Genomic DNA, 16,771 nt, shown 5'->3' on the forward strand with positions numbered 1-16,771 from the left:
GTTGCTGAGTCTTTCGGCTTTCTGATTCTCAGTATTATTTTCAGACAGCCTTCATTTTGTTAAATACAGCTTTCAGGCGGAGAGCAAGAAACCAGAAGTGTGGGGTCAAATGCCTTCTTAGCCTGACTAGCTTGAAGATTTTTTTCACTTCTGAATGTCAGACTCCTGAATGTACTGATACTGTCACTTATTTGCATTTTGCTGCAGCTGCTGCTTTGATTCATTTGGAAATTATTAATCCTTGGATCAATGTATTTTTTCATCAAAAAATCCAAAACACAGCACCATACAAGCCTACAAGCCTCTGCAAAAAAAAAAAAAAAAAAAAAAGCACAAACCAAAACAAAAAAAAAAACCTCTATCCCCTCTATCCCAGCCAAAACTATAGCAGGGAATGATCCTGTTGCACAGTAACATCATCAGAGAGAAGGTTCTTTGCTGATTAATGTTAATACTTTTGAATATTTAAATACTTAATATTGAGTTGTCATCAGGGCAGGAGCTAGAATACATCTGTCCTTTCTTCCTAATGAGCTCCCTCACAAGTTCATCATTAATTCATGCTCATTCTTTGACTTTTTCAGCCAGTGAATCTTTAATTGTTCTGTAATGAAAGATCAAACTCAACCATCTGACTTTCAAAGTGGCTACATTAACCAATATGCTTCTGGAGAAAAGGAATGGCATTATGGCTCCTTTAGCCACATCTTATTTTGAACCTGCTTAGTTAGACTCTTTCTGATTATGACTATCAGAACAGTATGGAGTGAAATATTTGCAGGGGACATGTGTTATGACTGTGATAAAATTTACTGACTGCCTCTAAAGCACAGAATCCAGTGACATTTCCCTGCTCCCAGGTTTGGGTCTGAGGCAACACAGTGCCCCTCTACTGATCCTTGATTTCATGGGAAGAAGACATGTGAATGAGATTTCTGTAAAACAGCTATCACTTTAGGAACAGAAGGATCTCATGGGAGTGGGAGCCCATTAATTTTGGCAGATGCTTTCACGGCATCTGGAAAGATAGCAAGGAAACATCATCAGATATGACCATTTCCCAGATTCTTTTAAACACTGCTTTAGTTATCTTTAAGTTGAGCTGTACCAATTTGCTGGCTTCTGTGGAAAGATTAATACACAGCATGCTTGCATACCTTATTACCAAAGTTTTGTTCTACAAAGATGAGTTCTCTGTTCTGTGCAGAGAGCCATTAATTAGAATTTTTCTTATTGCCTATAATCTCCTGCTGCATAACTGTAGAAATACCACATTAAATGGAATTATGTTTCACCATCAGATGCTAGCAAAGCGAATTTTCTTTGGAGTGTGAGCATAGAGGTAGAACTTCTTGCCAGGGATACCATGGACTCTTCCTGAATGTTGTAAGACTTCTGTCTAAATCAGCCAAGCATGGCATTTGCATCCTGTATTCATGCTTTTCTGACAAGTTTGATTAAGAAGAAATAAATGCTGTTTGTTCTTTGCCTTTGGGGTTTCATATAGTTGTCACATAGAGGGCAGACAGGTATTAGAAATAAACCACTAGAAGTTTCACACATATTTGCATGGCTTAAGGAAAATGTCTGTACAGTCCAGCATTAAAACAGTCTAAAAAATTGCCTCACTTCAGGTTTCACTGTGTGCTTGTGAAATATATTAAATATCTGTTAAATATACTAATTTATGCTCTGCACAGTTTTGTGTTGTTTTGTTTTGTTCTCAGTACAAAAACACTATCAATAGTATTGAAAACTTAAGCATTTATTCTAGGGTTAAAAATTTCACAATGTATGAGGTTACTAGATTTTTCCACATTGAATTTATTTCATCTAACTGTAGATTCCATTCTAGACTGCAAATACAGCTAGCAACTCTGAAGAATGAGGGATCCATCTGAAGATAAGTGCATGATAAAGTGGACAGAAGTTACCTTCTCTTTAGGGTGCTGAGTAGAGAAGTATCACCTTCTTTAACCTGGCAACTCTCTTCCTAATGCAGCCCTAGCTACTATTGACCCTCTTTGCCACAAGACCCCGTTAGTGGCTCCTTTTGCTGCCCACCAGCACTCAGACTCAGACCTTTCTCTGCAGAGCTACTTTCCAGCTGGTCAGCTTCAGTGCTTTCTGGTGCACTGGTGCAATGCAAGACTTTCCATTTCCCCTTGTTGAACTTCATGAGGTTTCTCACTGCCCAATGGAGGTGCAGTACAACCATCTGATGTATCAGCCATTCCACCCAGTTTTGTATCATTAGCAAAGTTGCTGAGTGTGCCCTTTGGCCCACTGTCCAGGTCACCAAAGAAGTTAAAGAGAGTTGGATCTGGTATTGAGCCCTCGCATACAACACTACTGATTTGCCTCCACCTAGTCTTTGTGCTGGTGATCACGAACCTATTAGCATGACTGTTCAGATAGTTTTCAGTCTACATCACTGTCCACTTATCAAGCCCATATTCTGTAGACTTGTCTGTGAGGATGCTATAGGGAAAAGTGTCAAAATTCTTACTTAAGTTGAGATAATTAGCATCTGCTGTTCTCCCTCCCTTTATCTACAAACCTAGGAACACCATTGTGGAAGGTCATAAGGTTATTCAAATAATATGTAGTGGAGTATTTCCAGAAGTTAAATTGATCTTGTTATTTTTAATGTCATTAGTGTCATAAAGGTAATTTTTAGTGTGCATTTTCTGTCAGAAGAGAAAGTTCTAAAACCCCTATATGGTTACTATATATACTGCTGTAAATCTGTAGAAAAATGTGTTGTAAAGAGGAAAACACATGGTAACACTCACTGCAGACCAAATCACATACTGAAAAGATTTGTTAGAATATTCTTCTGCTTCAGAGCTAAATTTCATCAGAGTAGATGATCCCTCTCTCTCTCTCACCTCCCAGTTTAAATTGCAATAAATTTGATATAATAATGCCAAATAAATTTGCATATTCTCTGTGGGTCTGAAAATTATACATCTACCCTGAAAATGTCTTCAGAATATACCAGTAATGGTATGAAGTGGTACATGCTGCAGTGTTTTATGAAGAAAATAACAGGCAACCTAGTCTGAATAACACTTCTGCCATTGTTTATGCTGCTGTTAATGTAATAGCTGAAACCCCAACAACCCTCATTTGAAGTCCTGATATTGAAAAAATACTATCATTTTATTCTCGCAGCTCATTGTGTGTTTAGTCCGGACATTTCAGTGATACAAAGTTTTTGTGTTTTTTTTTGTTGATTTTTTTTTTTTTTAATGGAGATGGGGTTGTTTATCTTTTATAGATAGCTGGCCTGTATTCATTATTCCTGCACTGTTTCTCTCTACTTGCTCTCATTTTGGATTTGAATCTGTGTCATGTTTCCTGAAATGCTGCTTTTAATATCTTTGTGTAATAGAATCTGACTCAGCAGGAGAGAAATTGTTACCCTCTATAATCACTGAAAGGTTTTATCAATTTCTAGTCATTTTATATTGCTCATCTTTTGTTGTTGTTGTTGTTGTTGTTTTAACTAATGTCAACAGTTGCTTATTACATATATTTATGTATCATTCCAATACTGCCAATTGTTATCAAGTGTTGAAGAAGACTATGCGAAACTTATCCATTTTGAGCTGATTGTGAATGTACTCTACAGGGCAGAACTTAGTAATGCCTTTTGCACTGGTAGGAATGGGGCATAGTTGTTTCACTTCTGTGAAATAAGTGCTTATAATAAAAGCATCAGTTAGTGGTCCACTGATCATAGAATCTCCACTGTTGCCAGCAATGGGGAAAATGAACTGCTTTGGCACAGTAGAAAATCCCAGAGATGCTTATTGGTGATGCTTAGCAACAATTCTACAGCTCGAGTGAGTCCAGTGTTCCGAGTATAGCTGAAGGAGTCTCTTTCTGTGCAGGATCAAGCCTGCAATTGACAAAAGCACCACAGTTAATTGCACCTTATTAGAACAATTTCATTTGGGGCTATATCCAAGCATACTTGATGATCTCTGGAGGTCCCTTCCAACCCCTACAATTCTGTGATTCTGTGATTCTGTGATATTGGTCATATCCTGTGAATACAATGCCATGTATTCCCTTTTATTAATAAATAATGGAGTTCTGTTTCCATCCCATATAATCTAATGACTTTTCTTAGTATTAAATTATCTTAGAAAAAAATTGTTTTCCACTTTCCAGACAAGTATGTTAACTGGGAAGTATTTTATCGTGTATGTCTCCAAAAGGTTAATTTCTGTGGTTTGTATGTGGATTAAAACACATGGGAAAAAAATGTTTTGTGAACTGACAAAACGTTTTTCTTCAAAGAGCAGCAGTTTCACTAGTCTTTGTCCACTTATATCTGTATACTGTTTCAAATCTATGTTTCTGGCTGAGATCATGCTCTGCTTTCCAGAAGACCCATGAACCTCTTAGTACAGCAAATGCTAGTGAGACTGGCTGGGTGGAGGAAGTGGGCAAAGCTCAGCAGTCAGACCAGAAGTAGCTCAGTGTAGCTCAGTGAGTTGCCACAGGCAGTTCAGTTCTGTCTTCTGTGCCAGCCTGTTGCTCTAAAACAGAGGCAATGATAGTTAGGAGCTGGATTCAGGTCTTCACTGCAGTTCTGTGCAAGTAAGTGATTATGAAATTTCTACAGGGGAAGAAATTCTTGAGATCATTGAATCATACAATCACAGAATAGCCTGGGTTGAAAAGGGCTTCAAAGATCATCTAGTTGCAGTCCCCCTGCTACATGCAGGGTTGCCAACCACTAGACCAGACTGTCCAGAGCCATATCCTGCCTGGCCTTGAATGCATCCAGGGACAGGACATCCACAACCTCCTTGGGTAACCTGCTCGAATGTATCACCACCCTCTGAGTGAAAAACTTCCTCCTAATATCTAAGCTAGATGAACCTAGGGTTGATTTTTAAGATTAAAGGATGAGAAATTCCTAGTTATACAAGTAAACGTGAGAAAGATAAGATGGTTTGAGATGAGTTACTCTTTTAATTCTGTGTTATTTTTCTACCTTTATTAGGATTATCAGGAGATTTCTTGCGTTCTGGACGATATTCTGCTCACACCATCAATGGTGCCTGGTCGCCATGGTCTGCATGGTCTCAGTGCAGTCGTGACTGCAGTAGGGGTATAAGGAATCGCAAACGGGTCTGCAGCAATCCTGAGCCCAAGTATGGTGGCCTTCCTTGCCTTGGTCCATCTCTAGAGTACCAGGAATGCAACATTTTGCCTTGTCCAGGTAAGAGTCAACTAGAACAAGTATTTAAAAATATAACTTTTCTTCGTGGCGTGATTTTGGTTGTTTATTTGTTTCAGATGGTTAAATCAGGTTTTGTTTTAAGTAAATTATGGCACAAATAGTTTATCTGTAAGCCTATTTTATTTCTGAGGAAACTAATTAGTTCAGTCCAGTTTAGCTTGCCAAAAGTTTACATGGAAATTTCAGTGATTATGTTCTATTTTAGGATGCACATTCATGGTAACTGCCTATGAAAGTAAAACCCACTGTATTTTACAATGCGGGAATATCTTTAAATAAGGTGAATTCATATCTAAGACATGATTGATGGATAAATTCCATGTGGAGAAGTCTTTTTCTTCTGTTGCTTTTCAGGAAATTATTTTTATTTGCCTCTGGCAAGAGATTTTCACAAGTTTGCTCAGTAATGTCTTCATACCCAATAGAACCCCCAAAAATAGTTATATTAAAGTGGATTTGAGTAAGATTCCCCAGTAATGTCAGTTTACCATTAACAATATTAACAGCTATGTCATCTTTCACTTTTGAGACTTTGGTTGTAAAAACATAATTTCAATAAGTAATCTTTTAAGAGAAGAAATTCATTATGGGAATGCTGGTATAGTCTTAAATTCAAAAATACCATTTTCATTACAGTGATTGCTAGAATTTTGAGATTGCTGGCTTTTGAGAATAGAGCCTCTAGCAAATAGAGTTCAGCACTGGTCACCATAATTGCTGGTATCTCAATCAGGCCTTGGATTATTCAAGGAATTTTGAGATTCTCCTTCACTGAAGTTTTTTTATAATTCTGTAAAAAGGACTGCAAGTGCAATACATGTTTTCAAGAAACTACTTGGGGTTATAAATCATTTGTGTATCTCAGAGATTTACAAAGAAAAAGGCATTTTGGTTCTAGTGACCTCACAACTGTCATAAAACAGATATCCAAATTCAAAGGCTTTTGTGGGGAAAAAAAAAAGAAAGAAAGAAGAACATAGTTGAGAATATATGAAGATAAGAAAGTGTAATTTGAATAGGAGGAAGCAATTCAAGGTACAGAAAGTTATAGAGAGAAAGAAGGATAATGAGTGAGAAGGTCTTGTTTTCCCCTATATCAATACAAAAATTTAGAAATAAACTTTCCTACATCTGTAATTGATTAATTATGTGTAACTCTGCCTTTCTGAAGGAAGAAGGGATGTCCTTGTATTTAGTTTATTTCTTCAGAGACAAATTTCATTTGTACTTTTAGTGCAAAGAAGATTTGAACAAAAATGCACAGCTTGAATGAAGTATTTAGATGTATGATAGCCTGCAAGGAATCATGAAGGTCCTCAGCAATGAAGTTGTTATCTATAATTAAAAAGAAATATAAGGGCCTCAGTTAGATCTGAGATAAATTTGAAGGCAAAACATTCTAAGTGGCAGACATAATTTTTCCAGATGACTTGGAAGAAAAAAAATGATTGCTGAATAAGGCTTGTTCATAACTCATACTTGTTTATTAATTTGTAGAAGGTGATTTTTTTAATTGGAAAACTATTGATAAAAATAAATTCTGGTAAACATGAATATCTGCTATGGCACATCATGTAACCTCAACAAGTCAAGAAATAAACAATACATAGGTGAAAAGCCTTTCATCCAGCCTGTGCATACAAACCTGGCAGACTCCACAGAAGGGGCACAGAAGAAATCAGGCAGCAGAAAAACTTGTTGGTGGATCTCTTTTTAACTTATTAACCATTGCCCTAGGTGACTAGTTTTTATTTCCCGGATGCCTGTATTCAGGACTAATATATAAAGTATTCTTACCCAAGCTATCTATGCAGGTTTCTAAAACATTCTTTTTAGGCTTTGATCATACAGTCCTTGCTGATGATCATGGGAAAGATTGATGTGGATTCAGATCTCATCATGGAATTAATTTCTCACTTTCAGTAGGCTATAGCTAGAGATGCAGGGACTGAGCGAGAGTAGATATGTCGTGCCTCTCTTGTCACAGAGGAATAAAATAAGAACTCTGCATGATTCAGTCTTGTCTGTGTAGTAAAGAGATGCAGACAGAAAAGGAACATGAGGGAATTTTGTTCTGACCATGATGCTAGAGAACTGGCCATACTAATAGAAATTAAAGTGCAATACAGAAGAATTTGATACTGTGAAAGGAACTTGAGTTCCTTCAAGGTAAGGACCGCTTCATGTGTTCCTTAATAGAACCCATCTATTTATTTATAAACCAGTCATTAACTGCTCAGAAATATATAAGATAGTAGGAAGGAGTGAATTGGCTGTCAAAAAGAAGCATTCCTGTAAATTCTGGCTTAGGTTCTATTTTTCTACCTATTTTGCTTATTACAGACAGGATGAAACGCTTAAAATGAGAATTGATGAAAAAGATGAGTGATAGAGAGGTATACTGAATAATGTTTAAGTCCTGCTTAGTAGGACTTAATGCACCTAAATCATTTAAGTTGGCTCAGTGACATTCTGGAGGACTAACACAATGAAAAAGCCCATGGAGCAATAACAAAGTGCACAGGGCTCTCTTGTCTAGTTAAGTGTCCTGTAGCACAATTTTAAATATACATAATAATAGCCAACAATTTATTATTAGATGTGCAGCAGGATCCCATAACTCTAAAAAAAAAAAAAAAAAAAAAAAATACTGAAGCCAGCTAGAAGCTGCCTTCAGCAACTCAACTCACTCCTAAATTGTTCTTGAGGGGAGAAAGAAACTACTATTAAGTTTCTCCCAGTTTGTAGCCAGGGAAATAATACGTGCTGAAATGTGGATTGTTAGGAGTTACTGGGCAGATCAGTTTTTGTTGATTGTACTCAAAGGCTAAATGTATAATGGTAAATTGAATAGTGCCAGAAATTTACCAGAAATTAATTGTACCCAAGCCCAGGAATACAATTTGTCTACATTGTGCAAGTTTTAGAATGTTCCCTCATACAATTTTGGCTTCAACTAACTAGATTGGTCTGAAATAAGCTGTGGAATTAATCTGTAAGTTAGTGTATAGTAAGGCCTATTTCTACTACTTAGTTTCCAAGCAGCCAGTTTTGAGAGGCAGGAAAACTTGCACTAGCAAATCGTGTTTTGGCCCTGTGCCTCATCTCCTTTTTTAGGGCTCAGAGATATGCTGAATCGAGTTGAGCTGGCAAGCAAAGAACAGTCTCAATAACTATAGAAAGAAACCGTGAATGTATTTCTGCTTTCTTTTTATTACTGATATGTGGTCACTATAGAAAGAAGGAAACTATACTCACGCATATTAGGATTTTGTTAATCTTCACGGTTTGTAAGATATTCACATCATGAAGAGAAATGGGTGACGAAGAACATTTTTTACATGGTAAATTCAGCAGATTTACAAACATTACAGGAATTTATTAACTAAATTACATATTTTCCTGGAAATAATAACTAATGTAAGACATTTTGTCTTTGTGTAGCTCACAACATTACATATCTGTCCACTTATTATTGTAGGAAAAAACAATTTTTTTCTTCATCTTCGTTTTTCTTTGCTTCTTGCTGCCTTCTCTTTCCTTCTTTTGCACGTAGAGACCAAAGTGCCATTAATAAGGAGCCTAAAGACATGCCATCTGAGCTCTTTGAGGGAGTTTTATTCCCTCTACTACTGAAATCATGTTGGTGGATGAAGGAAAAGGATGTTTACTGTCTGTGATTTGGAACTCTGACCTCCTTGCCAGTAATTTGGGATTTCATCAGTTTACCTTTGTTATCACAGCAGTTTTAGTTTGTTTTAGAGAAGATGTTCTGTTTGAGAATTACTGAATAAATTAACTGCAAGCATTCATGTAATTCATGCATCTGTAAATGTGCTAATAAAATAGTTTCATACATATATGACTTCCTGAAATACCACCTAAGGTACATATGCATCCCCTAGCCAATTATTGATCACTGCTTTTTTCTTCTTTATTGCTTTAATTATTTTTTCCCTTTTTTAAACCTACAAATAGGCCACAAGGAAACAAAGGCTTATTTAAAGAAACAGGCAAAAGTGCACCACAGTAAATTCCTAAACCACAGGAAAAAAATTAGTCCTGTGGCAATAAAGCTTGTCTCTCAGGCTGCTAACGCCTATCTTTCCATACACTCTGATCTCTCTAAGCTTCTGTTTCCAGTGTAGAGAGAACTGCTGTTTGGAAGCAACCACAGTTCTTCTAACCTACAAGTCTCAGCTGCAGGCTTAAACCCAATTTGATCCTTGGGTTTTGTTATCGTTATGCCTTTCCTAAAAGCATTAGTTTGTCTTCTGTCCCTGCATTAAAAAGACTGTTTCATCCAGCTCTGCTTTTATGAATGAAAGGTAACTAGCATCGCAGAATCAAGACTTTGTCTTTGCAAACTTTGATGTCAGAATTTCTCTTTTCCACAGTAAAACACACGCAGCTATATCTCACAGGAAAAAGACTAAGTGATATGGAATGGGATGATCTCTGGGTACCTGGATGGGAGCAGTACTCTGTTAGGTCTGTTAACTGCACACCAGCCAGTGTCCCTATATTTATTTTTCACTCAGCTGTTGTGAAACACGTCACTTGCATTTCAGTGGAAAGTACTGCGCTTATATTTATATTCCTTCATAGAAAAGATTGACCTTTCTCAGCTTTATTTATTCTCTTTTGTTGTGCTTTCAAAAAGATGAACATAAAACATTATAAACCTTAACCACAAACCCTAAAGAATAATGTTATTGGCTATTTAAATTTGAAATTAAACCAGACAGTATATGAACAAGGCTGCAATCCTATTTGTGCTCTCTTGAAAGAAGGTGAGGCCATTGTGTCATCTCCACTTCCTTTGTCATTCTTATAAAACCCAAGTGCATAGCAGGATATCCAGTTTAATAGTCTCTTGGAAATTCTCCAGTAATGTGAATTTTTTATCATGTCCCCAAGAGGTCATGTTTCTATACACTGTTTTTCCCTGGAACAACCTCTTCCCCCGACTTCTTTTCATTATAGTGAAGAAATATTTATTAACCACGACACAGTCAGTAGGAAAAAAAGTTCTTACTTAAAGGAAAAAACAACATTGTTTAGAGCTCCCTGCTAGCTGAAGAGGCCTATTTCTAAGAGGGACCAACCTCAGTAATTGTCAGGAAATGCAGACAGTTTGTGTCTTTTATTGTGGAACTTCTTTAACTACTTTCTTTAGTCCAACAGCTCCACAATCTGCTTTGTAAGTGTGTGTAGTGACTGCAGTGGCTGGAACTTTCCTTGCAGCTGTGTATTTTTCCTCCTATAAGAAGCAAAAATAATATTAAAGACTCCATGACAAAAGGGAAAAAAAAAAAACCAAATGGTGCTGTGTTGCTAAGCGACTTTAACAAAAGATGAAAGAAACCACAGAACTCTATTTAAGTCTTGTAAAAACTGAAGAACTAAATACCCATCCCTTTGATCTTATTTAGCAATGATGATGCTTTATCATCCTCTGTTGCTGAGAAAGACAAGTCCTGAAGACAAACAAAAGAGGTAGTTATGATAGTCCTTGAAAGGCTTAGAAATTTAGGAGAGTAAACTGTCAGTAAGTAGTTGCTAAGAAAAGCAGTTGTAATTACACTGTCCAGCTTAACCATGATTAACATTCTCTGCTATATTGTGTCTGCTCTTTTCCATCTTCCTCAGTCTTGCTTCTCCCGTTCCCGAGGCTTGTGGTGTAGCTGGACCACCATAGCTGTGGAGCGTGGTGACATTCCTGGATGTCACATCAGTATCTTTATAATTGTTCACCTACGGATAGACAACAGGCAGCGGTTTCAAATGCATGCACGTTTTGTAATTTTCATTCTTGCTCTTGAAAATTATGTAGAAAATGTTGGGGATCACTGCCTCTATTATACTGGACAAGATAGTGAATGTTTGCAGACAATTTATCTTCTATGTAGGCAACTTGTGTCTGACATTTGATTTCATAAAGGTCTATACAGTGCAGTGGGAATCCATCTGATTGTTTATTTGAGCTAGTAGAGGATCATTTTAAGTTTCAAAATTAAAAAAAAAAAAAAAAAAAAAAAGAATAAAAGAAGGAATATCTGGAAAGATAAAGCTTCATATCTTATGAAATGAGTTGCTGGATAACAGCTTCTTCTTTTATTTGGCATTATTTAAAAAAAAAAAAAAGAAAAGAGGGCAAGTTCTGATTAAAAGATATCATGTCTTGTCTTGCAATTGTTAAACAATTGCACAGTATATTTCAACAGCACTGAGGACTAATAACCTGCAGCTTGGTTAGGATGAGCTTGCATAATACCACATTACCAGAGTTATCACAGGCGAAAAAAGATATATGAGTGAGAAAATAAGTCAGGCACTCTACTGAGATGTGGTATTTATATATTATAGGTAGCTTAAAACTCTCTCATACATCTCTATAGCTAGATTATTTGGCTTATGAAAATATCCTGGAAGAAAAAATGTAGCAGTCATTGAATTCCTTAATAATAAAAATAATGTTCTCTGCATTATAGCCCCAGATTTCCCAAATCCAGTCTGACCAGCCAGAGACTAGATACATTACTTGCAAGAGTTTTTACTTTTACTCACAGAGAGAGTGCCATCTCTTTCCTTTCTTGATTGATTGAGAGAATAAAGTGATTTATATTCAACAACTTTGTTTACAGGGTTAGGATGCTAACAGTCTTAGGTATGCACTAGTGAATTAGTTTGATTAGCACATGAAAACCTGAGGGTTTGCTGTATCTGAACTTAAGTTCACAAATGCACATATATGTTTCAATATCAAAATGACTACATTCTCCTAGCTCGTTTTAGTCTATTTTGCAGTCTTTGCTTGGAAATCATTGTGTCTGACTCACCAGCTGCATTTCTGGTATACAGTGCAATCAGACTGAGTCTTTTTTTAACATTTTACACTCTCTGTATCTTAAGATTAGATTTGGAACTTCCTCTGTGCTTGTAGAAGATAATTATGAAATAGCTTTTCAATAAACCAGTGAAAATGATTTTAATCCTTAAAAAGCTCTCTGATTCACTGGATGGAAAGAATAAAAACTAGTCCCTGCGAAATGTTTTATAAGTGTCTTGGAGACTCTAGTAGCAATCTTTCAATGAAGCACAAAATCAAGTCTTACCAGGAATGTCCTAAATGAGTACACTGCAAAAATTGTGAACAAAAAATGTGTGCTTACTTTGTATCCTTAAAAGCAGTCAATATTAAATTTTGCTCTCCTTTGGTAAAATGCCAACTGCTGCTCTGAGTGATGGAAGGAAACAAATGCAAATGCTATGTGCACTTCAGGGTCCTGTAATAAAAAATACTTTACTTGTAAATTGCCATTGCTATACATAAGGTTTCTTCTATTTATGTCAGTTAAATTACGCACAGTGTGTTTCCTGTGATTGGGTGGAGACATGTCAAATAAATTCCTTACTTAATCATAAGAAGGCAAATGTAAACCTTCTTATAGTAGTTTGAAAAGAAATTCATTTTTGCAAGATGTGAATATTTTGGAAGTTTATTTTTCTTCTTTTTTCCAAAAATTAAAAGAGAGGTAAAGAAAATACTGATGCTATTTGCAAAGGAAAATGTATGTGTGACTTTGTCATGCAACTACAGATAGAAAGACTTTGGCAAATGGGCCAAATAGGGCTATAAGTAACAGAAATACATCCTGGAACAACAACTTTAAGGACAGTGGCTGGACAAAGTTTGGTGAAGGCAATTAGGTCAACTTTAATTAAGACTTGTCCAGTGACCATGTTTTGAAAGTTGTCTTCTCAGACAACAATGGGGCTTCTATGATATCCAGCCTAACCTTTTGAAAACTGTGTCTGTAGATGAAGAAGAATTTGATATACCTAAATCAGTAAATATTAATGGATTTTATTATTTTTAAAATGTTTCCAAAAACATGTCTTTGAAATTTAAAGCAGCAACTCCTTTTTGACATTCTTCTGTTGCTTTTTGAAACTACTGGCATCATTCTGCCACTGCTATCTGTGCTAGAGCTATAGAAATACTGTAGCGGCCCATCAAACCCTAAAACTGTTTGATCAACTGAAATGGATTGTACTGCTAAACAAGTCTTACTTGGGTTATAAAAGAAAATCTGGATTCTGCAGTCTTCTTTTTTGAAGGAAAAAAATGAAATTAGTTTTATCTTAGAACTATTATGCTACTCTCTGAGGGCGTATTATGTGAATGAGTAATAACGTTAGACTTCCCAGTATACCACTGGATTTTTAAATATGTGAATTTAGTCATTTTGTGATACGGTATCATGATACAATATGGATTCACTTCATTGGCTTACATTCAGTAGGAACTAAAAATGTCCACTAATTCATTAGCTAGAAATTAGATTCACAAAACATGAAAAGGACAGACTGGATTATATAATATAATAATAATATTGCATAATATCATATTTTGTGTCTTTGCAGTGGATGGAGGCTGGTCTTGCTGGTCGTCTTGGTCAAAGTGCTCAGCAACGTGTGGAGGAGGACATTACATGAGAACCCGCTCCTGCACCAATCCTGCACCAGCATATGGAGGAGATATTTGTCTTGGCCTGCACACTGAAGAAGCCCTCTGCAACACGCAGCCGTGTCCAGGTACAGCAAATAAGCACAGGCAGCTTATGTATGCCACAGCACATCATTTATAGTTGAGTAACATAGTGTTCCTTGATCTATTATTTAGGAGCAAATCTTTTCTCTCCTTTATTAAGTGCACAGTCAGCTTTTACATGCTATGTTCACAGTAAATTAAATGTAGGTATGCCAAAAAGAACATGAAAGGCTTCTATAAGTACCTCAATCAGAAAAGAAACGTCCAGGAAAGCATAACCCTCCTACTGAGTGACACAAGCAGGCTGGTAACAACTGATGAGGAGAACGCTGAGGTACTTAACTCTTTTTTGCCTCCATCTTCTCTGATAACTGCTCACTGCACAGCCCTCAGACATTTGGTTTGATAGGAGGGGATTGGGAAATCAACATCCCTCCCACTTTAAGCGAAAATCAGGCTCTTGACCACTGGAAGAAACTGAACATCTGCAAGTCTATGGGTCCCAATGAGATGCATCCCGGAGTCCTAAGGAAATTGGCTGATGTGGTTACCAAGAGACTCTATGGTATTTCAAAAGTCGTAGCAATTAGGTGAAATCTCTGGTGACTGGAAAAAAAGGAAACATCATACCCATTTTTAAAAAGGGTAAAAGGGATGAGCCTGGTGGCTACCGACTTGTCAGTCTCACCTCTGTGCTGGAGAAGATCATAGAATAGATCCTCCTGGAAGCTATGCTAAGGCGCATGGAAGACAGGGAGGTGACAGGGGAGAACCAGTATAGCTTCACCAAGAGCAAATTGTATTTGACCAACATGGTGGCCTTTTATAATTGTGTCACTGCAATAGTGGACAAGGGAAGAGCCACTAATGTCATCTGTCTTGACTTCAGTAAGGCCTTTGACATGGTATCCCACAACGTCCTTCTCTCCAAATTGGAAAGATATGGATTTGGTGGGTAGACTGTTTGAAGGACAGAGAACTGGCCACAGGATTGAGTCCGGAGAGAGGTGATTAATGGCTCAGTGTCTAGATAGAGATTGGTGATAAGTGGTGCTCCTCAGAGGTCAGTGCTGGGGCCAATACTCCCAATACTCTAATATCTTCAGCAGTGACATTGACAGTGAGGTCAAGTGCACCCTCAATAAGTTTCCCACAGCTGATTACCCCAAGCTGTGGGTGTGGTTGACACAGCTGAGGGAGCAGATGCCATTTAGAGGGATCTAGACAGGCTTGAGCAGTGGACCAGTGAACCTCATGAGGTTCAACAAATCCAAGTGCAAGGTCTTGCTCCTGGGGTGAGGCAGCCCTCATTACCAATACAAATTGGGGGATTAAAGGATTGAGAGCAGCTCCTGCCAAAAGAGACCTGAGGGTACTGGTGAATGGGAAGCTGAACATGAGCCAGAAATGTGCTCTCACAGCTCAGAAAGCCAACTGTATGCTGGGCTGCATCAAAAGATGTGGCCAGCAGGGTGAGGGAGGTGATCCTGCCCCTCTACTCTGCGCTGGTGACACCTCATCTGGAGTACTGCGTCCAGATTTGGAGTGCAGGAGAGATACATATCTGTTGGAGCATGTCAGAGAAGAACCACGAAAATGATCCATGGAATGGAACACCTCTCCTATGAGGACAGGCAGGGAAAGCTGAGGCTGTTCAGCCTGGAGAAGAGAAGGCTGCAAGGTGCCCTGATAGTGGCCTTTCAGAATCTAAAAAGGGGCTAGAGGAAAGAAGGGGACAGACTCTTTAGCAAGGTCTGTGGTGATAGAACAAGGGGAAATGGCTTCAAGCTCAGAGAAGGTGGGTTTAAGTTCCTTATATCTATAAGGAAAAAATCTTTTATAGTGAGGGTAGTGAGGCACTGAAACAGGTTACTTAGTGTGGTTGATGCCCTATCCCTGAAGACCTTCAAGGCAAGGATAGATCAGGCCCTGGGCAACCTGATCCAGCTGTAGTTGTCCCTGTTCACTGCTGGGGATTTAGACTAGATGGCCCCCACAAGTCCCTTCCAACTCTAAGGATTCTATGATTCTAAATAATATAATAATAGAATATGGCCTACAGGAGACTACCTCTTCCTTCCTTGTTTGAAAATTACACAAGAATTACAATTTAAATTATCATCTTCTGGTTCTGAATGAGCTAAAATATTGTAATATTTGAAGTGGTTCTTGCAACCGATTGGGAGACTTCTAATAGCACTATCCTAAATAAGTGCCTGTGTTATAATACTAAATGTTCACATCAATCAGATTGCTGAGATTGCATATTCAATAGCATGCATATTACAAGGTCTTTCAAGTACATAATGCTTTATATCAACCTTTGTTTAAGACTTTTTTTTGTATAAAATGGAAAGCAAGCTTTAATGCTCTTTGTAAAATAAATACTTCATCTTTGGATGTTAAGGGGCAGAGACTTCATATTTTTAGATCACTGCAAAGTACCTGGTAAATGAAATGTCTCAGCACTCCTGGTGGTTGTATAATATTATGGATCATGACCTTTTCCTTAACTCTGCTTTTTGAACTATACTAAAGGAACCTGAATTTTTAGTGAAACGTATGTCAGAAGAAGAGAGTAAAATTGCAGAAGAGCAGATAAAGAGTGAAAACACAGTAGGAGAGTTTGTTTTCATTTGCAGTTGATTAATGGATTATAGGCAATAGTAAAAGGAGATAAATAGCTTCAAGGAACTGGCGTCAGTGCCAGGTTCTATCTTTGGTTTACTGACGACTCCTAGATTTCATGGCAACATTTTTGACTTATACGATGAGGTTGTATAACTGAAGGCACAAGCCCCATGAATATGAATGTATAGATCTTATTACCTGTGCTGAACCACACTTTCAGTTGATTTCCTTTCCCAGGCACTGCATGTCCTGAAGTTGAATAGAAATGCATACTTCATCAAACTTAAAGAAAGTGCAACGCTCTATTGGGTTTTAAAAAA

The 16,771-nt window shown here is 37.4% G+C and overlaps 1 protein-coding gene across 3 annotated transcripts in view; it reads left to right on the top strand.

Annotated features, from left to right (window-relative positions):
• Positions 1-16,771, top strand: part of SEMA5A (semaphorin 5A) — a 314,328-nt gene that overhangs the window by 283,187 nt on the left and 14,370 nt on the right. For all 3 annotated transcript variants that reach the window (XM_042869442.1, XM_042869444.1, XM_042869443.1), the window contains exons 18-19: positions 5,024-5,242; positions 13,694-13,864. In XM_042869442.1, coding sequence (XP_042725376.1) covers positions 5,024-5,242; positions 13,694-13,864 — 390 coding nt within the window. The remainder of the gene's footprint in view (positions 1-5,023; positions 5,243-13,693; positions 13,865-16,771) is intronic.

The sequence above is a fragment of the Lagopus leucura genome, unplaced genomic scaffold (assembly GCF_019238085.1).
Source record: "Lagopus leucura isolate 7727_CA_CO unplaced genomic scaffold, USGS_WTPT01 Super-Scaffold_100002, whole genome shotgun sequence".
Classification (NCBI taxonomy): Eukaryota; Metazoa; Chordata; class Aves; order Galliformes; family Phasianidae; genus Lagopus; species Lagopus leucura.